This window comes from Puma concolor, chromosome E2 (genome assembly GCF_028749965.1).
Source record: "Puma concolor isolate L17-30 chromosome E2, mPumCon1.1.hap2, whole genome shotgun sequence".
Taxonomy (NCBI): Eukaryota; Metazoa; Chordata; class Mammalia; order Carnivora; family Felidae; genus Puma; species Puma concolor.
In genome coordinates, this window is record NC_141681.1 from 49,358,648 (window position 1) to 49,380,070 (window position 21,423).

The 21,423-nt window shown below is 49.4% G+C and overlaps 2 protein-coding genes and 1 pseudogene across 4 annotated transcripts; 1 reads left to right on the forward strand and 2 right to left on the reverse strand.

The window, feature by feature from the left end:
* Positions 1-122: 122 nt before the first annotated feature.
* DMAC2 (distal membrane arm assembly component 2) lies at positions 123-5,036 on the reverse strand. Of its 3 annotated transcripts, none has more exons than XM_086689873.1 (6): positions 4,988-5,036; positions 3,491-3,687; positions 2,040-2,120; positions 1,128-1,264; positions 871-1,033; positions 123-450 (listed from the first exon to the last, which is right to left on the reverse strand). In XM_086689873.1, the coding sequence occupies exons 1-6, from the start codon at positions 5,003-5,005 to the stop codon at positions 273-275; spliced, it is 774 nt and encodes a 257-aa protein (XP_086545999.1). In that variant the 5' UTR covers positions 5,006-5,036; the 3' UTR covers positions 123-272. The 3 variants fall into 3 exon arrangements, with proteins under 3 accessions (XP_086545999.1, XP_086545996.1, XP_086545997.1); XM_086689870.1 differs by lacking the exon at positions 4,988-5,036 and adding an exon at positions 4,815-4,981 and having other exon boundaries at positions 3,491-3,727; XM_086689871.1 differs by lacking the exon at positions 4,988-5,036 and adding an exon at positions 4,813-4,979.
* A 1,514-nt stretch (positions 5,037-6,550) lies between these two features.
* On the reverse strand, positions 6,551-6,873 carry LOC147573623 (signal recognition particle 14 kDa protein pseudogene; annotated as a pseudogene).
* A 1,702-nt stretch (positions 6,874-8,575) lies between these two features.
* On the forward strand, positions 8,576-10,680 carry ERICH4 (glutamate rich 4). The gene is made up of 2 exons (XM_025914925.2): positions 8,576-8,825; positions 9,942-10,680. The coding sequence occupies exons 1-2, from the start codon at positions 8,652-8,654 to the stop codon at positions 10,167-10,169; spliced, it is 402 nt and encodes a 133-aa protein (XP_025770710.1). The 5' UTR covers positions 8,576-8,651; the 3' UTR covers positions 10,170-10,680.
* The last annotated feature ends 10,743 nt before the right edge of the window (positions 10,681-21,423 follow it).

Here is a 21,423-nt window from a genome sequence, read left to right on the forward strand (position 1 = left end):
ACCGTGGGGGGAGCACAGCTCCTGGGGCTGGTAACCCTTCCCCAGTCCTGAAGAGGCAGGAGGAGGCAACTGTTGGTTGGAACCCAGGAGAGAAGCCTGTGGACAGAGCCTCCTGACAGGAGACAGGAGCTGTGACCTTTCCCCCTAGGATGCAGCCAGCCAGAGCCCAACCCCCACACCGAGTGAACCCGATGGAAGCCAGAAGTATGGGGAACCGTGGGACACTCCGCCGGGTCCCGCTGAGATCCAGCCTGACGGTGGCTGGCCGAGGGCTAGGCAGGGGTGGGGCCGGCTGTGTCCCGAGGCTGCTCCTCTGGCCCCAGCTTGAGGCCCTGGGCCCAGTCGGCCCCCAGGACCTCACAACTAGGAAGCATCTCTTCCACCAGGATCCGAGTGAGGCCCGGACTGGACACGGCAGGGAGGTCCGAGATGTCCAGTCTGCGGAGGTTCCTGAGAGGAGGCACCAAGGGGGAGGCCCGCGTCAGGATGGCCTCTGTGTGGGGGAGGGGGTGTGCCAGCCCCCACTTCAGCCCCCAGCTCCTTAACAGTAAAGTCCTCCAGGGTCCAGAAAACGTTAGAGCGGCTCAAGTACACGACACCCACCACGTTAATCCCGGACGCACACTCTAGCTCCTACTGTTTACAACAGTGCAAATGTCACGGGGTCTTCGTTGAAACCAAAAGGAAGAAAAACCAGGCATCCTTTCCCTCTGCCACAGATTCACCGCGACTGCTCATCTGTGCTGACCCCACACGTGCTCTGGATTAGTCGTGGCGGCAGGGACACGGGGACTGCCTGACGGGCCCCCTCCCCGCTTTCCCGCACCTGTCGGGTGGGAGCCCCCACCCTGGCTTGAGCCACGGTCTCACCAGAGGTGGTGGAGGCAGGCGAGGCCCCGTTCAGAGACTTGGGGACAGCCGGCCAGCGAGAGCTCCTGCAGCGAGCTGGCCAGCGGGTGGAGGCGGCTGAGACACCAGTCATCCACGTGGGGGCAGCGCTGCAGCCACAGGGACTGGAGCTCCTTCAGGGCCACTGCAAGGGGGCAGGAGGGACGGCACTGAGGGCCTTTCTGGAACCCACCGCCAAAGGGAAAACGCATGGCCCTGCCCGTCTCCACCGCACTCACAGAGGCTGTCCAGGCCTTGGTAGTTGATGGCACAGCCGCTGGCATCGACGGCCTCCACGGGCACCGCCTGCAACTTCAAGAAGTCCAGAGAGAAGTGGCCACGCTGATTTGGCCGGATCCACTCCCTGCCCTGAAACCTGGAAGGGGGGGAGGGGTGTCAGCAGGACACCCCCCCCCCCCCCAGGCCTCCAGAGGATGCTCCCCAGCCCCGGGCGACATGGTCCCACGGGATCTGGTGCACTCACTCTACATCAGGCCCTGAAAGTTTTCATGGGAACAAAATGAGGGGTAGATGCATAAATGACCTTTTTCTTTTTTTTTTTTTTTAATTTTTTTTTCAACGTTTATTTATTTTTGAGACACAGAGAGACAGAGCATGAACGGGGGAGGGGCAGAGAGAGAGGGAGACACAGAATCGGAAGCAGGCTCCAGGCTCTGAGCCATCAGCCCAGAGCCTGACGCGGGGCTCGAACTCACGGGCTGTGAGATCGTGACCTGAGCCGAAGTCGGACGCTTAGCCAACTGAGCCACCCAGGCGCCCCATAAATGACCTTTTTCAAAGAAGAAGAAAAAAAGGGGAGAAAAACCAGGAGGAGGAAGGGAAGAAGGAGAAAGGAAGGGGCCAAGGAAAGAAAAGAAACATGGATATTTACTGAGCATGTGTGCTGAGCCAGGCCTATTCCAAGTGCTTTGGTAGCAAAATGGCTTTGAATCTTTGCAGCAAACCTCATAGGCTGGGTACAACTGCTGTCCCGTTTTACAGGTGACAGAGCGGAACAAGTTCAGGAACCAGCCCCAAGCCCTAGAGCCAGTAGGGGCTGGAGCCCAGAGCTCGTGGGGAGTCAGGAGAGCCTCGGGGTCCGTGCTCCACGGCCTCCCCCCAGCCCACTTCGGACACTTGTGCCATCATACCTGACCGCGCCTCCCTGCTTCAGGATGAAATAGGCACCCGCGACGTAGGGACCGTATCGCTGGTTGATGTGGTTGAAGGGTCTGTGGAGAGAACAGTAGCTGAGGGTGCGGCCCCAGGAGGTCCCCCCGCACCTCTCCCCCACCATGCCCCGGTGCTGCCCAGAGTCTGCAGCAGCAGGTCTGGGACATGCAGACAGACTGATGACACAGGCCGCAAGGATTTACTGGTATCTATTCAGTGCTGGGCACCAACAGATAGTGGCCCCTGCCCTTGTGAAGCTAATATACAGAAGGAAACAGATAACCAGGAAATTAAGGGCGAATTGCAGAGAGACTCTGTTCCACATGAAAACAACACAGAGGGACTGACCAGGAGTGCCTTGGGTCAGGGGTGGGGAAGCAGAACGCTACTTTATTAAGAAATACTTCATGCAGGAGGTGACACCTGAGCAGAGATTTGAGTGGTGGGAAGAAAGTCGAAGGTCAAGGCAAAAGCTGCCAGGCCGGGACAACAGCTAGTGTAAAGGCTCAGAGGCTCAAATTAGGATGGCAGAAAAAAATAGCCACGTGGACACCATGCTGGTGGGCATAAGGGGAGTAGGGGTAGGGGTCTCAAGGCTCAGATTTTAGGCCTTGGAGTGTGGCTTTCATTCTAGTTGCAAGGGGAAACCATTTGAGGGTTTTAAGCAAAATAGTGTTTTCCTTTTTTTTTTTTTTTTAAGTTTATTGTGAGAAAGAGGGAGAGGGGGAGAGAGAATCCCAAGCAGGCTCCACACTGTCTGTGCAAAGCCCGATGTAGGGCTCAAACTTACAGAACTGTGAGATCATGATCTGAGCTGAAACCAAGAGTCCAATGCTTAACAGACTGAGCCACCCAGGCGTCCCTCTATTTTAGTTTCTTAAGAGTCCTTTGGATGATTTATAGACCATAGACTGGAAGAGGCAAAGGGGGATCAGTTTAGGAGATTAGTGCACTAACCCTAACCATAAAATGAAGGGGCTCAGACCAGACTAAAATAGTGAGGACCAGTAACAATGGGTCAAATTTGCGATGATCTAGTATTTTATTGGTGGGCTAGAGGTGGAAGACAAAAGAAGAATCAGGGAGGACTCCTTGGAATGTGGCCTGAAACACTGGGAACAGTGCTGCTGTTTCCTGGGATGGGGAAGGTTTGGGGGTGAACAGACTTTCTTAGGGGCAAATCAAGGGCTTGCTGTTCCCCATGTTAAGTCTGAGGTGCCATCCATGTCTTGAGGTGCCTCCAAGAGATGGTGGGCAGCAGGTCACCCATATGAGCTCGAACCCTTGGGAAGGGTGTGGCTGGAGATGAAGATACAACTGGGCAGGGCTGGTATGGAAGCCACACGGCTGTCCGGGAGTCACAAGGGCAGGATCTGAGTTCTCCCTGGTAAGGCCCAGCAGCAGGGTCTTTTTGGCCAAGGGTTCTCACCGATTTTTCTGGTGCACCTGCGACACCCGCTTTTGGAGCAGGTGGTCCCTGAGAGCCTCCACGTCATAGAAGCGGTCAGCCAGGAACTGGAGCAGCGACCTCCCCTTCTTCTGATTGCCCTCGGGGGCCACCACCCTGCTCAGGCCACCGATGCCCCTGGTACCCCCATTCCATACTGGGGCCACCAGGTGCAGGGACTGGGGAGGATGGGAAAGGAGACGCTGAGCCTGGAGTGTCCTGTGAGAGTCAGAGCCAGATACCCCTGTTCTTGGTCCATGAATTGTCACCCCAACACTGCTTCCTGGCTCACAAATTTCTCCTTTCAGAACTTCCAAATTCTGCTTTTGGGACACCCCCCCCCCCAGATTTCCCCATGTTTCCCCCAAATTCAATCCTAAATTCTCTCTTTGATTTGGCCATTCTTGGTCATCCCAATTCTCCACCGATCTTTCCCCAAACCCTTATGTTTGTGTATTATCTGAGCTCTTAATTTCCCACAAAATATCCCCTTAATAATACCCCATTTTCCTTGGAGTCTTCCTAAATAACCCACTTCTATCTCCCCAAAATATATATATTTTAAAGATTTTATTTGTAAGCAATCTCTACGCCCAATGCAGGGATCAAACTCACAACCCCCAAGATCAAAAGTCCCACGCTCTACTGACTGAGCCAGTCAGGCGCCCCTCCCCAAAATATAATCTTAATTTTTCTTGGTTTCTCCAAACCACCCTTAATCTACCTCCTCTTCAATCTTCCTCCAGTCTTCTCTTAGCCTGCTCCAATTTCTCCTCCGTTTCAACCAAATTTTCTCAACAATTTGCCCAAATCCTTATTTTTCCTCAAAATTCCCAGGTTTCCAACCTCTCACTTTATTTTTCCCTAAACCCATTCCTTGATTTTACTCAGGTCTTCCTAAATTCCCTCCAGGAATATCGCAAGTTCTTCCCTTAATTTCCCCTAGGTCCCTCCCTCAGAACTGCTAAATTTGACCCTTTGTTTCCTGTCCTCAATTCCCATCATCCCTTTGCTTTTCCATAAAAATTCCGAACTGTCCCATGAACTCTCCTCAACTGTATCCTTTTGTCTCTTACCGTAGGCCCTCAAACCCTGGCTTCTCCAATCCCTCCCTAACCCCCTTCCTTTGCAGGTCCCACTCCCAGGCACTCGCCAGCCCGACTCATAGAGCCCGCAATCGATCCCTCCCTCTGATTGGCTGGATGCGCCATTTTCGGAACACACTCCCTGCTTCCCCATTGGTTCCCCCAGCCAAGTCTCCGCCCCGCTTCCTCCCTAAAGCGCCTCGGCTATCTGCGACTCACACCGATCCTTCCCGACCCCCAGAGGGTGCGTGTCTGCGATCCCATCGCGAGCCTTAGTGGGAGAGGCCTTCTGCTGTCTCTTGCTCCTTGCTTCCTGGGTGTTGACAGAAACCCTGAAGGCTGAGACAGCAGAGCAGGCTTCAATCTGGGGGCTCATGGAGATCCGGTCACTTACCGCCTTGGGCGCCGCCATCTTGCTAGGCTACGTAGCCGGAAGGGGCCGGTTTTTCTTAGTCCACCCGCTGGATTGAGTTTGAGACTACTTTTCCTAGGGTGACGCCCCCTCTATTTTTCCGACTCTCCTCTTAAAGGCACACGCACTTTTTACTCCGGTTTAGGGATTCCTCCCACTGCCATTTCCATGGTCCTTACAATCAGACTCTGCAGGCTTTTCCTAGGAGATAGCGGTTAGTCCTTCCTGGTAGACTGGTAGAGTACCCTTCCTCCGACTGTACTCACAGTCCCCGTGAGCTGCTCTCTTCCTCCAGTTTTCACACTGACTAGGAAACTGAGTCATTCTTTACACCAGGATCAGGGAAGGAAAAGGTCTAGTGGGTGGTGCGGTTAGACTTCAGGATAAGAGAGATGAGGTCTCAAGACAAGTACTGTGATGTGTCTACAATTTAAGTGTGGAGTTCAACTCCATCTCTCAGTGTGAAGATTGAGTATGAAGTCTTGTGGATAGAATTATTTAGGTGTTTACTGAGTATCTAGCACGTGGCCCACACTGTTTTGGGTACTGGGGTTACTATGGTGAAAGACCAAGCCCTTATCTCAGGGAGTCAACATTCCATGGCTGAGAAAGGATTGACAAGAAACAAAAGAATAAGCAAGATAATTTTAGGTAACTCGTTTGATAAGAGGCAAATAACAACAGGCAATATAATAGGCAGTGACTAGGGAGTCAGGACATGAGTAAAAAGTCCTCTCTGAAGACGTGGTATTTAAGTGGAGATGAAGGATAAGAAGGAAACAGCCATTCAAAGATCTAGGGGAAAGGTGTTCCAAGCAGCTGTAACAGCCAGTGCAAAGGCCCAGGGGTAGGAACCAGCTATCAGAGAGAAGTAGGAGACTAGGTCAGAGAGGCGGGTAGGAAGTGGACTGTGCCCTATTCCATTCTCAGGGGCATGTCATGATATGATTTACTTTTTTTTTTTTTTTTTGCGAATAAATAACAGGTTTAATGATCCATTTTTTTTTTGCACCCATAGCTACAGAGACATTATAATTCCGGGATATGCAACCATGCAACACAGACCAACTAGCCAATTCTAAACTAAACTTGGCTTCACAGGGTGCCTGGGTGGCTCAGTCGTTTGAGCGTCAGACTTATGCTCAGGTCATGATCTCACAGTTCGTGGGTGTGAGCCCCGCTTCAGACTGTGCTGACAGCTCTGGGCCTGGAGCCTGCTTCGGATTCTGTGTCTCTCTCTCTCTCTCTCTCTGCCCCTTCCCCACCCCCAATCGCACTCTGTCTCTCTCAAAAATAAATATTAAAAAAATTAAAAATAAACATTAAAAAAATTAAAAATAAGATAAAATAAACTTGGCTTCTTACAACTACCCTGTACGTGCTGCAGTCCAAAATGACCCTAATCTCACATGAAAAGTTGTTATAGGGGAACCAGGAACCTGGCTTTGTGGCCAAATGTAAAAAACGACAAGTGTAGTAACGGAAGTGGAAGTGTAGTAAACGGAAGTGTAGTAATTTGGTGGTTAGTTGAAACTCTGGTGCCCTTCACTGTGCTGCTTCATTCTTCTTACTCTTGTTTTTTTTGTCCTCCTTCCGCCCATCCATGATAGCTCTCGGTAGGTTTGAGTAAGCCATCTGAAACTTGTTCACTTCTTCAGAGCTCCCACAGTGCTAATCTTTGCCATCCGTAGCTCTTAACAGACACTTGCTGTCTGAGGGCTCGCAGCCCTCCGCAGAACTTTCCTTGGAATGGGTTTAGTCTGACCATCATACTTCTTTAGGGTGATCAGCACGCTGCATGACAAACAGCACTTCTAGAAGAATCTGGTCAGCTTCATCAGGAAGTGCTTGGTCTCCAGCAGCACCATGGCTCAGCATAAGGCCCAAGAAATTCCTGGTTTACATTTAAAAAAATTGTTTATTTATTTATTTTGAGAGAGAGAGTGAGAGAGAGCCCAGGAGAGGGGCAGAAAGAGGGAGGGAGAGACAGAATCCCAAGCAGGCTCCAGGCTGTCAGCAGAGATCCCAATGCGGGGCTCGAACTCCCACACCGCGAGATCATGACCTGAGCCAAAGTCAGCTGCTTCGCTGATTGAACCACACAGGTGCCCCTGATTTACATTTTTTTTAAAGATCATTTCTGCCGGGTAGAGAACAGACCTTAGGCAGTAAGGGTGGAAGTGGGGGCCAGCCAAGAGGCTACTGCAGTAGTCCAAGCAAGAGGTGAATGGAGACAGGAGCAGGGATGGGGCAATGGAAAATGGTGAGAAGTGCTCAGATTATGAGTCTGTTTTGAAGGTTGAGACAATAGCTCAGGAAACTAAAAGGATGGGAAGGCCAATTATGGAGACAGGGAGACTGGGAAAGTGATAGATTTGAAAGGGCAAGTGCGGCGGGCTGAAGAGAGCCCCCCACTCCACACGCACCCCTCCAAAATTCATGCCCTGATCCCTGAAACTTGTGAATCTGTTATTTTATATGGTAAAAGGAAGGCATGATTAAGTTAAGAATCTTGAGACAGGGCGATTATTCTGGATGATCAAGATGGGCCCAATGCAATGACAAGGGTCCTGTTAGCTAGAAGGCAGGGGGTCAGTCAGTAGGAGATGTGACGGTGGATGCAAGAGTGATTCAAAGAAGCCAAGGAATGTGGTGGCTTCTGGAAGCTGGGAAAGCCTTGGAAATGGATTCTCCCCTAGAGCCTCCAGAAGGAGCCCAGCCTTGTGGACCCATTTTAGACTTCTGGTCGGCAGAACTACACTAACTGTGCGTTGGTTTAAGCCACAAAGTGGTACTTTGTTACAGCGACAGCAGGAAACTAACACAACGGGGTAGGTCCCAGTTAAGAGCTGTGTTGACCATATTCACCTTGAGACGCCTGAGACGTCTAGGTGGAGATGCTGGGTAGGCGTCTGGAGCTCAGTATGGAGGTCAGACTGGGGTCTGAGACCTGGGAGCCATGGGTGTGCAGGTGGAGTTCAAACCCTAGGCCTGAGAGAGGGACTCTAGCAGAGGGAGGCCCACACCCCAGTCTTTTCCATGACAGGGCCCACGCTGATAGCAATGGACTCTGTGGGCAAGTCAGGGGTCAGCAGCGCCCACTGCTCAGCTGTGGGCCAGCAGCCTGGACCCTGTGGCACCGCAGCTGAGGCATCGTGGCCTGGTAGCCACCCCTGGCTCCTCAGGCACACTAACTGGAAAGCCCTGGGGTGGCCCAAGTGGGGAAGACAATGTCCAAGCCGGAGAATGCAGAGGAAGTGTGGAGGCTGAGGAGGAGCAGTGGGAGGGACACAGGAGGGGATGGGACAGATGAGGCCAGGCATCCACTGACCACAGCACCCACGAGGGGTTAGGCCTGAGAAGGGCTCAAGAAGGGTGGGGGTTTTGGCGTCCGCCAGAGGGGGTGTGGCTGGGCCCTTGTGAGCAGAGCTGAGGTTAGACTTTAGAAGGAAGAAAACCCCCGTGAGGCTGCCAATTCTTACCAGAGAGTGGACTTTGGGATTCTGTCCCAGGCACCTGCTCCCCCATCCCCCGCTCTTTGCTCCCTCCCCACCCCCCCCCCCAACTTCCCCTACCAGCTCCTCAGGGGACTGGGTCAATCTGGACCTTGTCACTTTCTGCTCCTGGCTGCCACTACTCAGAGACTATGGAACTGTGGAGGCAACTGAGGCAGGCAGGACTGGTGCCCCCAGGACTGGGCCCACTTCCCCGCGCCCTGAGGGCCCCCCCGCCAGTGAGGAGAGCTGGCCAGACCCTCTCGTTCCCAGGAGTAGACACTGCAGGTGCCAGGGAGAGTCTGCTGTGGATCTTGGAGGAGCTGGTGAGTGAGGGGTTTGGAAGGGCAAGAGATGGGGGCAGGTGGGGGTGGGGACTGAGAACTCCTGGGTGAATGGGAATGAATAAAATTGCAAAGGGGCCAGAGATTGAAGGGCAGAAATTAATAGACAAGAAAAAAAAAAAGGAATTAAGAGACAAGAATAGAGAAACAAGCAGAGAGAGAGACAGAGACAGAGACAAAGAAAGACCCAAAGAGTGAGAGTCAGGAGTAGAGACTGAGACGGAGAGACTCAGAAAAAGAGAGACAGAGATAGAAAGCAGAGATTGAGAGCAACAGAGACAGACTCAAATTAAATCTGAGACAGAGAGATGGAGACAGGCAAAGGCAGGGGGCAGAGAAATAGAGACAGACAGAAAGGGATATGGAAAGACATAGAGACAGACAAGGGGGGACAGAGAACAAATTCAGGTAACAAAAGAAAGACACACAATAAGGGAGGCACAAAGATTCAGAGACACACAGAGAGACAGTGAAGGATAATGAAATAGAGACAAAGACGGGGGAGACAGAGGCAGAGATCCAGAGACCCTGGGAGAAGCAGGCTGGCAGTCAGGATCCGGGACACAGGGAGGACCCCGCCCAGGTGCTGCAGGCCTGGATTGTTAAAGAAAAGCTTACTTGTGACTTGTATTAAAGACAGTAAAGTGATAGGTGTAGGGACCACTTCAGTGGGGGAGAGAGAAGGGCTCAGCTCTGAACACAGTAGGGGCAAGTGGGAATTTCTAGCGAAGGAGTGAGTGGGGGTCAGTGGATGGAAAATCTAAGTGAAAGCATCAGGGGGAAGCGGGGCATCTGGCTCCACCTATCGACTAACTGGATTCTTGCTGGAGACAGGCCAGGGAGATGAGACGTGAGCTGGGCAAGGGATGGGGCTCGAGGAACCAGATCAGATAGCGGGAGTGATCAGTCGGGAGATTCTTGGTAAAACTGGATTTACGAGGAAACGCACAGATAGGCCCAGAGAGGGTTTAGGAGCTTGGCTGAACTTTGGTCAAGCAAAGAATCTTCTCCAGGACTCCAGCAGGTTGGGGGGGGGGGCACGCTGACCCCCCTGCCCTCCGGGACGGGGTGCCCATGACTTCCCCTTCCCACTGGCAGGGGCGCCTCCGCCAAGTGGACGTCCAGCTGCTGGGCCAGCTGTGCAGCCTGGGGCTGGAGATGGGGGCTCTGCGGGAGGACCTGGTCACCTTCCTGGAAGAGGAGGAGAGCCTCGTGGAGGAAGAGGAGGACGAGGAAGAGCCTGAGGGGAAGCAGGAGGAGGGACACTTGGGGGTCTCCTTCTCAGCCCCAGGCCACCAACTCCCGGACTTTGAGATGACGATCTGAGGCCCTGCCAGGTGCTTCTGATTGACACACGAACGAGATGCAAATTTATGCAAAGGAGGGGGGATTTGCAGGTCAACTCAACCTGCCGACACAGATTTGGAATCAACACATGTTCCTTAAGCAAATACATTCTCTGAAGATGTCTGCACGGAGATTGAGGGGCTGGCCTGGGACCCCCGGGGTGTTTGCAGGCGAGGTGGGAGGTTTGCAGAGAAACTGTAGGTGTATTTGCAGGTGGGTTGCAGGGGAGACGTGGGTCTTTGCAAACAGGATGGAGATGCTGGCAGGTGGGCAAGGCTGCCCAGTATGGCGCCCCCCCCCCCCACAAGTGGCTGTTGAGCACGTGAAACATGGCTGGTCTGAAGTGAGGTGCGTGGGATACGGAACTACAGATCGAATTTCGAAGGCTTCCTATGATCAAAAGAATAGTTAAGACATTTCAACAATCTAAAAATTTTGTTGAGATGCTATTTTCTGCATAATGGGATAAATAAACATATTACTAAAATTAGTTTCTCCTGTGTATTTGAAAAATTTTTTAATGTGGTAAAATGTATATAATGAGTTTCCATTTTAGCCAAATTATTTTTTATTTAAAAAAAATTTTTTAATGTTTATTTTTGACAGAGAGAGAGACAGAGTATGAGCCGGGGAGGGGCAGAGAGAGAGGGAGACACAGAATCCGAAGCAGGCTCCAGGCTCTGAGCTGTCAGCACAGAGCCTGACGTGGGGCTTGAACTCACAGACCTCGGGATCATGACCTGAGCCGAAGGTGGATGCTCAACTGACTGAGCCACCCAGGCACCCCCCAATTTTTTTTTTAATGATTATTTATTTTTGAGGGAGAGAGAAGAGAGAGTCAGAGCACGAGCAGGGGAGGGGCAGAGAGAAAGGGAGACACAGAATCCAAAGCAGGCTCCAGGTTCTGAGCTGTCAGCACAGAGCCCGATGTGGGGTTAGAACTCATGAACCGTGAGATCGTGACCTCGAGCCGAAGTCGGGCGCTTCACCCAGACGCCGCTGTCAGAATCTCCTTCCTTTTTGTGGCTGAATAATATTCCATTGTAGAAACACGCCACATTTTGTTTATCCATATTTCTGTCAATGGGCTCTTGGATTGTTTCCACCCTTTGGCAACTGTGAATAACATTGCTGTGAACAAGGATGTGCAAATATCTGTTCAAGTCCCTGCTGTCGATTCTTTTGGGGATATACCCAGAAATGGAATTGCTGGATCCTGTGGTAATTCCGTGTTCAAGTTTTCTGAGGAACCCGCAGACTGTTTTGCACAGCAGCTGCACCATTTGACGTCCCCACCAGCCGTGTGCGAGGGTTCCAACTTCTTTCCATCCTCACCAATGCTTCTTTTCTTTTCTTTTCATCCTAATGGATGGGAGGTGGTATCTCATTATGGTTTTGATTTGTGTTTCCCTAACACAAATGGGAGGGGAGGGGCAGAAGGAGGGAAAGAATCTTATGCAGGCTCCACAGCCACCATGGAGACTGGCTGCAGGTTCCATCTCATGCCTGTGAAGTCATGACCTGGGTGGAAATCAAGGTTTGGACACTTAACCGACTGAGCCACCCAGGTACCCCCTTTTTTATTATTTTTTAAAAATATTGTTTTAGTTTTTATTTATTTTTGAGAGAGGGTGGGGGGAGGGTCGGAGAGAGGGAGACACAGAATCCTAAGCGGGCTCCAGGCTCTGAGCTGTCAGCACAGAGCCAAATGTGGGGCTTGAACTCACAGACTGCAAGATCATGACCTGGTTGGATGCTCAACTGACTGAGCCACCCAGGTGCCCCTATTTTTTTTTTAAAGATTTTATTTTTCAGTAGCCTCTACACCCAATGTGGGGCTTGAAGCTCCAACCCTGAGATCATGAGTCACATGCTCCACTGATGAGCCAGCCAGGTGCTCCTTTTTACATTTTTATTTTTTCAAGTTTATTTATTTTGAGAGAGACAGAGACAGTGTGAGTGGGAGAGGGGCAGAGAGAGAGAGAGGGAGAGAATGAGAATCCCAAGCTGGCTGCGCACGGTCAGCACAGAGCCCAATGCGGGACTCGAACTCACAAGCCGAGAGATCATGACCTGAGCTGAAATCAAGAGTCAGACGCTCAACCGACTGAACTACCAAGGCACTTCACATTTTTACATATTTTTTTAAATGTTTATTTATTTTGGGGGGGGAGGGGCAGAGAGAGAAGGAGACACAGAATCTCAAGAAGGCTCCAGGGTCTGAGCTGTCAGCACAGAGCCTGACGTGGGGCTCAAACTCACAAGCCGAGAGATCATGACTTGAGCTGAAGTCGGACACTCAACCCACTGAGCCACGCAGGCGCCCCACCTATTTACATTTTTAAATATGACGGCTAGAAAATTGAAAATCACAATCAAATCTCCCGTTTTTTTACTACATGTCACTATTTCAGATGTTCGTTGAATGGAATGTGGGTGTGAGCACATGGGCAGCGAGGGTTTCTAGGTGTTTCAGAGCTCCACCTGCAGGAGGCAGATATCTGTGGATGGCGGCCGAGGAGAGAAGTCCCCCTTGCACATGTCCCTATTCCTGAGGTCTACGTTTGCAGAAAGGATGCCTACGTCAGCAGGGGGAGGACTCCCGCCTAAGTAGAGACATCTCTTCAGGGGAGACATTTGGATGCTCATAAGATCATTACTCCTGGCGAAGACAAACACATGCTCACGTTTTTGTAATTCTTCATCAAACCACTTTCTAGTTGGGAGTGGAGGATGTTCCCAGAGAAGTGATATGTTGGCGGAAGAGGTGCTGAGTCCCTGTCTGTGGGGATTTCCTCCTTAGAAAAACCTGCTGCTTTTTGTCCAGGGGAGTCCTGCAAGACTGGGAGAGGGGGAGGTACAGGGAGATTAAGGGGTTCAGGCTCCATCCCCAAACTGATCCTTCTTTGCCATCCTTGGCCAGGTCTGCGGCTGCGGGGAAATCTGCTGTGGGGGTGGGGGGAGAGCACTGAAAGTCAGACCCCAGCACCCGGGGAAGGAGAAAGACACCCCAAGAGCATACAAAGGAGCAGAGTTCCTCTCCCCCATGAGATACTCTAGAGAGAGGCTGAGGACAGTCTGGGGTCTCTCGAAAGCTCTGTCCAGGCTGTGAGAGTCAGATGACTCAGACCACCAAAAGCTGGAAGAGGAAAGAAACGGAATCTCTCCTAGACTCTCTGGGGGGAATGTGGTCCTGCTGATACTTTGATTTTGGATTCCTGGCCCCCAGAACTGTTGCAGAACAAACTTCCTCTTGTTTGAAGCTACCAAGTGTGTGGTAATTTGTTATGGCAGCCACAAGCTGCCAAACTAATGCAGTGTCCCCCTCCAAGGCAAGAAGACCACCCCCCCCCAATAGAAACAGATATGTCTTCCCAGCACTAGCTCCCTAATCCCTCAGATCCTGTGGGGCCCTGAGGAGACACCTAATGCCTACGGCTATCACATCCCCAGCACCCACCCCCACCAGGCCCCCGCCGCTGCATTCCCCATCCTGTTCTTGGCTTGAGCCCATTGTGCACAAGGACAGTCACTAACTCTATCATCCCTCCTGGATTCAGACACAGGCACCTTCTGTGCAAAAGGGCTTCCCTCACCCCTGGGCCCTGGTATCTGCTGGAAGAACAGGACCCAGATTAAGAGTGAGGAGCTCCTATTGTCACCTCCAGTGGGGATCGGCTAGGGGATGGTTTTTACAGCCTTTTTTTTTTTTAATGAATATAATTTATTGTCAAATTGGCTTACATACAACACCCAGTGCTCATCCCAACAAGTGCCCTCCTCAATGCCCATCACCCATTTTCCCTTCTCCCCCACCCCCCCATCCACCCTCAGTTTGTTCTCTGTATTTAAGAGTCTCTTGTGGTTTGCCTACCTCCCTCTCTGTTTGTATCTATTTTTTCCCTTTCCCTTCCCCCATGGTCTTATGTTAAGTGTCTTAAGATCCACATATGAATGAAAACATATGAGATCTGTCCTTCTCTGACTTATTTCACTCAGCATAATACCTTCCAGTTTCATCCACATGGCTGCAAATGGCACGATTTCATTCTTTCTCATTGCCAAGTAGTATTCCATTGTATATATGAACCACATCTTATTTATCCATTCATCAGTTGATGGACATGTAGGCTCTTCCCATAATTTGGCTATTGTTGAAAGTGCTGCTATAAACATTGGGGTACACGTGCCCCTATGCATCAGCACTCCTGTGTCCCTTGGGTAAATTCCTAGTATTGCTATTGCTGGGTCATAGGGTAGATCTATTTTTAATTTTTTGAGGAACCTCCACACTGTTTTCCAAAACAGCTGCACCAGTTTGCATTCCCACCAACAGTGCAAGAGGTTTCCCGTTTCTCCACATCCTCGCCAGCATCTGTTGTTTCCTGATTTGTTATTTTAGCCACTCTGACCAGTGTGAGGTGGTATCTTGGTGTGGCTTTGATTTGTACTTCTCTGATGATGAGTGATGTTGATCATCTTTTCGTGTGTCTGTTGGCCATCTGGATGTCTTCTTTGGAAAAGTGTCTATTCATGTCTTCTGCCCATTTCTTCACTGGATTATTTGTTTTTCAGGTGTTGAGTTTGGTAAGTTCTTTATAGATATTGGATACTAGCCCTTTGTCTGATATGTCGTTTGCAAATATCTTTTCCCATTCCATCAGTTGCCTTTCAGTTTCGTTGATTGTTTCCTTTGCAGTGCAGAAGCTTTTTTTCTTGAGGTCCCAATAGTTCATTTTTGCTTTTAATTCCCTTGCCTTTGGAGATGTGTTGAGTAAGAAATTGCTGTGTACAGCCTCTTTTTTGAGTGTAATTACAGATTTTTATATAATCAATGTGTTTCATTGATTCTTTTGATGCTGGAATCATCTCCAGTTTGGTCATTGATTGGGCCAGAGCAAAATGCCAGGTGACATTTTCAAAAGAAAGAAAATTCTCCCATGGGGGAATAAGACAGTCAGGTCTCACCATTTCTGTAGGCTTTTTTTATAGCTAGAGTTGATGTGGAATTCATATGGAGGATGAGCACAGCCATTTGCCCTGTGAGGCAGGGCTGGCTTCACAGGTTAGCAATCTGTGCAATCACACACTTAGAAGGGCCTGAACTGTCTCTAAAACTATGCTTTTGGCATCCTGAGATTACTAATGAGTTTTGAACAAGGAGTCCTGCATTTTCACTTTACGTTGCGTCCTGCTATTTATGTAGCTGGTTGCCCGAGGAATGACCATGGATTGATGGGCTCTTGTAAAGACAGGTTGAGGCACCAGGGGCTGCAATATGTACTCTAGCCACTAGAGGGCGGAAGCACCCCAAGGTAACCTGGGGAGATGGGAAGGCCCACCAACATTTTGCTTTTTTCTACTCTGTGTACTTGTATGTCTCTAAATGTCTCCCCCACAGCCCCCCCACCCCCGCCCCAGTCTCTGTAGCTCTCAGCGGAATGTTTTCCAGCCTGAAGGTACTTTAGAGATACACATTTAAAAAAAAATTGTTTTTAAATTTTACTTTAGAGAGAGTGTAAGTGGGAGAGAGGGGCAAAGGGAGAGAGAGACTCTCTCAGACTTGGGGCTCGATCCCACATTCTTAGGATCATGACCAGAGCTGAAGTCAAGAATCAGATGCTTAACCGACCAAGCCACCCAAGCACACCAGAATTTACAATTTCACAATCCAAGGTGGGAAGCAGGGTGATCACAACTGTCTGACTCAAATACGAACAGCATTAAATAGATATAATAAGGGCTATGCTAAACATTGGTCTTAGGATAGTATTGCAGAGACGGGGAAGGGAAAAGTGTGTGTGTCATGGTGATGGGGAAGAAAGTACTTGAGTTCCCATTTTCTAAGAGGGAAGTGAAAAATCACTAAGTAGCCTCAGAGTATGTTGAGCAGAGATGACTGGGGTTCCATCCAGGGGAGCTGGTGCTGTTCCTGGGAGATCTACCCAGCATGGCCCCTGACAGAGAAGTCAGGTCTTTTCTGGGGTCACCTTGAGACAGAACACACAGCAACACAGGGCTTATCAGGGCAATGTCTAGCATGGTCAGCAATACAAGAAAGAACATCTGATGGCAGGGAGCCAGCACTGTTGTGTTCACAGTGTGAATATCAGGACTAGAATAAAAATTGCCTTGTTCGAGCTGTAGTGGGATTGTGTAACAAATTCAGATGTCCCTGGGGTTGTAGGCCATCCACATCAAAATGATATCTCTGTTCTGGCCAAGCCTTACACACCTGATTAAGATTCGTCCAAGAAGCCCAAACTTCTTAGGTCTTTGTCCATATGACATATGATGGGGACTGACCTTTTTCTTTATCTCTCACTGTTTTTTGAGTTAGGGGGATGGAATTAAAAACTCATGGGGCGCCTGGGTGGCTCAGTCGGTTGAGCGTCCAACTTCGGCTCGGGTCATGATCTCACGGTCCGTGAGTTTGAGCCCCGCGTCGAGCTCTGTGCTGACAGCTCAGAGCCTGGAGCCTGCTTTGGATTCTGTGTCTCCCTCTCTCTCTGACCCTCCCCCGTTCATGCTCTGTCTCTCTCTGTCTCAAAAATAAATAAACATTAAAAAAAAAATAAAAATAAAATTAAAAAACCAACTCATAATCCTTGTTTGATTCATGACCCAGTATCATCACCAGTCTGTCAATGCCTGCCATCCTTTTTTAGAGAAGTATTACTTAATATTTTACTTATATATTTGGAGGCAGGCTCAAGTTGTAGCTTCCAGAAAGATCTCCATGTTGGGATTAGAGATAGAGATTGCTAGGGAAGCTGTTGCTACTTCCTGGAGAGAAAAACTGGAAAATCAAGACTCTTTATTGGCCTCAGGCCACAGCACCTCTACAGCCTCTCGGTAGCAACAAGATTGGGAACCACTGGCTCCATTGGCCTGAGTGCCTGGAGGCACAATGTGCATCTCACAACCCACTCTGCTTTTCCACATCACACACATATGGCTCTGCTGTCAGTCAGTCCGGGAATTGATGTCTGTAGCTTGTCAGGCTTTGATGGGCTTTCCAAGGTGATTGGAGGAGAATGAGATAAGTCAATCTGGGCATCTCTCCTAGGCCTCACTGGGGCATCTCCACAATGGAGACCCAAGACCTTCATTCCTCCCACCTCCCAGCCTGACCCTCCCCGGGTCTTCCTCTTCTCAGTCAAGGCCAAGAGCATCCCTCAGGTGCTCAGTTCAGGAAATTGGCATTATCCTTGATGCCTCCATTCCATCACCAAACCTGAAATCTGTCCACAAAATATAAATAGAATCCAAACCACCATCATTCCTAAGTAAGGGTATTGTGACAGTCTCCTGACTGGTCTTCCCGTCTCCTTGGGTACACCGTCCTGTACACCAATCTCCCCACTTAGGATCTCTGTTTCTCAGGGATGATTTCCTTCAAAACCCCAGGTCATTCTTCTTCTGTTCTAAGCCCTCCTGCTGTTCACATCTCAATCACGCCAAAACCCAAAGTCCTCCCACAGCCCACAGGCCCTACATTGATGATACCTAGAGTGAGGATGGCCTGCTAGAAGACAAGAGTTTCCACCAGAAAGTCAATCAGCTCAACACTTTGGTTGAGAAAGTCTTGCAATGAAGAAAATGTCAGCTGAAAGAAACAGGGCACTTAGTGATGTGGCCCATCTACTGTGTGGCCCAAGCTCCTGAGCTCCTTGCAGATGACTCTTTGAGTGGCCCTGCCCCATCCACCCTGTTCCTGCCCTTCCTTCCCAAGCCATCGTACTCACCCGTGTGTTCCAGCCACAGTGGTTTCCTGACCCTTCCTCCACATTCAAGCCAGCTCCTGCCCCCGGGCATAGGTGCTTCTTGGAATAATCTTCGTGCAGAGATTTACATTACTGCTTCCTCCCTCTTTTCAGGTCTCACTCAGATGTCACCTCATCATGGTAGATTTCACTGAGCATCTTATAGAACAAGAAAGATCCCCTAGTGATACTCTCACTCCTTCTCCTTCACCCTATTTTGTTTTCTGTTAGATGACCTAGAAGACAGAAATACTGCTTTTTTATATCTTTTCTTCCAGGTTTATTGAGTATAGTTGACAGTCAATATCGTCTTAGTCCAGGTGCACAACATCCTGATGTGATATATGTACATATTGTGAAATGATCTCCTCAAGAAGTGGAGCAAACCTGCACCACCTCACATAGTTACAAACTTTTCTCTTAGTAACTTTCAAATGTGTAAGATGGTATTGTTAACTGTAGTCACCATGCTGTACATTATGTCTGCAGGACCTACTTATCCGGAGGATTTTATCTTGTTATCACCTTTCCTCCTCCCCACCACCCCTGCCTCTCAGGCAAGGTAGCTATAAACTGTTTTCTTTAAGATTCCACATATAAGCGAGATAGTACAGTATCTGTCTTTCTCTGACCGACTGCTGCCACTCAGCACAGTGCCCTCAAGGTCCTTCCATGTTGTGGCAGATGGCAAGAGTTCCTTCTTATTTATGGCTGAATAATATTCCATTGTATAAGGTCCCACCTTTTCTTTATGCATTTAACACTTGATGGGCTTTTGGGTTGTTTCCCTGTCTTGGCTGTTGTGAATAAGGCTGCAATCAACATGGGGGCTCAGATATTGTTTCGAAATAGTGATTTCATTTCTTTTGGAGACACACCCAGAAGTGGAATTGTTACATCGGAAGGTAGTTCTATTTCTAATTTTTGGAGGACTCTCCATATTGTTTTCTACAGTGGCTGCACCAGTGCACATTCTGACCAACACTGCACAAGGCCTTCTTTTCCTCCACATTCTCCATATCACTTGCTCTCTCTTGTCTTTAGATACTGGCCACTCTAACTGTGGGGTGATTTTATTGGGGTTTTGGTTCGGTTTCCTGATGATTAATGATGTTGAGCACCTTTTAATGTACCTGTTGGCTAGCTGTATGTCTCCTTTGAGAAAATGCCTATTCAGCTGCTCTGCCCATATGAATAAGATCATTTGGGGGGTTAATTGCTTATGAGACATATGACTTGCAAATATTTTCTCCCATTTGGTAGGTCGCCTTTTCATTTTGTTGATTGTTTCTTTTTTTTTGCAGAAGCTTTTTATTTATTTATTTTAATGTTTTTGAAGTAGGTTTCACATCCAGAGCCCAACAGAGGCTCGAACTCATGACCCAGAGATCAAGACCTGACCTGAGCTGTGATCAAGAGTTGGACACTTTGCTGACTGAGCCACCCAGGTGCCCGTGCTGTGCAGAATTTTTTAGTTTGTTGCCGTTGAACTTGCTTATTTTTTCTTTTTTTTAATGTTTATATATTTTTATTTTGAAAGAGAGAGAGAGAGAATGAGGGAGGAGCAGAGAGAGAGGGAGGAGAGAATCCCAAGCAGGCTCTGCACCATCAGTGCAGAGCCTGATGAGGGGCTCGATCCCATGAACTGTGAGATCATGACCTGAGCCAAAATCAAGAGTTGGATGCTTACCCAACTGAGCCGCTCTGCACCCCCCACACTTGTTTATTTATCCTCTAACTGTTGATGCTTTTGGTGTGAAGTCCAAAAACTTATCACCAAGTCTGACGTCAAGGAGCTTACTGCCGTTGTTTTTTTCTTCTTTTTTTTAAGTTTATTTATTTATTTGAGAGAGACAGAGATAGTGCAAGTGGGGAAGGGGCAGAGAGTGGGGAGAGAGAGAATCCTCAGCAGGCTCCATGCTGCCAGCACAGAGCTCCACCCAGGGAGGGAACCTACAAAACTGCGGGATCATGACTCAGATGAAAACAAGAGCTGGACACTCAACCGACTGAGCCACCCAGGTGCCCCTGCCTGTGTTTTTTTTCTACTGGTTTTGTGGTTTGAGGTCTTACATTCAAGATTGTAATCTGATTTGAGTGAATGTTTGTCTATGGTGTAGCTAGTGGTCTAGTTTCATTCTTCTGGATGTGGCCGTCCAGTTTTCCTAACACCACTTATTGGAGAGATGGCCCTGTCTCTACTTTATATTCTTAGCTGCTTTACCATTAACTAATTAATTTCAAACATTAACCCATTGCCCTTTTAGGACATACTTTTTCCACCACAAGTTGGTTTGAGGTGAAACCACTCAGATTGAGAAACTGTGTAAGAAGTCAATCGTGCTCAAATTAGAGAAGCTGTAAAGACTTTTCACACTCAAGATGATGTAGCACCCTCCTGTTATAGCCACACGTCAAAGAGCAGACAATATTGGAGCAGTTGCTCCAAGAGACTGAAAACACCATCAGGATCTGGCCCTTCCATCTTTTTTTTTTTTTTTTTACATTTATTTATTTTTGAGAGACAGAGAGAGACAGAGCACAAGTGGGGAGGGGCAGAGAGAGGAGACACAGAATCTGAAGCAGGCTCCAGGCTCCGAGCTGACAGCACAGAGTCTGACGTGGGGCTCGAACTCACAAACCCCAAGATCATGACCTGAGCCGAAGTCAGACGCTTAACCGACTGAGTCACCCAGGCGCCCCATGAGAGGCTGATGTTTAAATGCTTCCTTTTGATGATGAGGCAAAAGAGCCAGAACAATGCAGGCTGCCCATCCCCAGGGGAGCCTCAGGAGAGATGTTCCCACTAGGTGGTTGTTCCCCTCACACCCTGTCCCCTCCATGGTCTCTCCTGAGCCAGGGTCCTTCCTCTGGGACTTCAGATTCATCACATCCCTGCATCTCTGCCCATGTGTACCTGGCAGGTGTCTCAGCCCACCAGCAGGCAGGGATGCTGGGGCTTTGTGGACCCAAGCTGCAAAGACTCCTAGATAAAGGGAAGGTCAGTTTAACAAGCTCAGGGCTACTGAGCCCAGTGTGGGTCCCACAGCCCAGGGCTGCGTGAGGGTCAAAAACGGAGAAGAAATCCAGTGTCTTAATGTGATTCCCTAAGGTAGCTTGAATCCAGAATGATGGCAGTCCCAAGAGCACCATCTGGCTCTCTGGGGTAAGGATGGGTGATTTTCCAAGATCAGTTGCTCTGGAACCATTTCCTGTGATTTGAAGTTCTCACCTGCTCTGAGTGGTGGGGGGCCCTCAATGCCCTATCCTGGGGTTGTGAGTGGAAGGAAAGTCATCAAGAGGCATTTTCTGTTCGCTTTGAAAAATGTTCTCTTAGGGGAGGGGAAGAAAAAAAAAAAGAGGTTAGAGAGGGAGAGAGCCAAAGCATAAGAGACTCTTAAAAACTGAGAACAAACTGAGGGTTGATGGGGGGGGGGGTGGGAGGGAGGGGAGGCTGGGTGATGGGC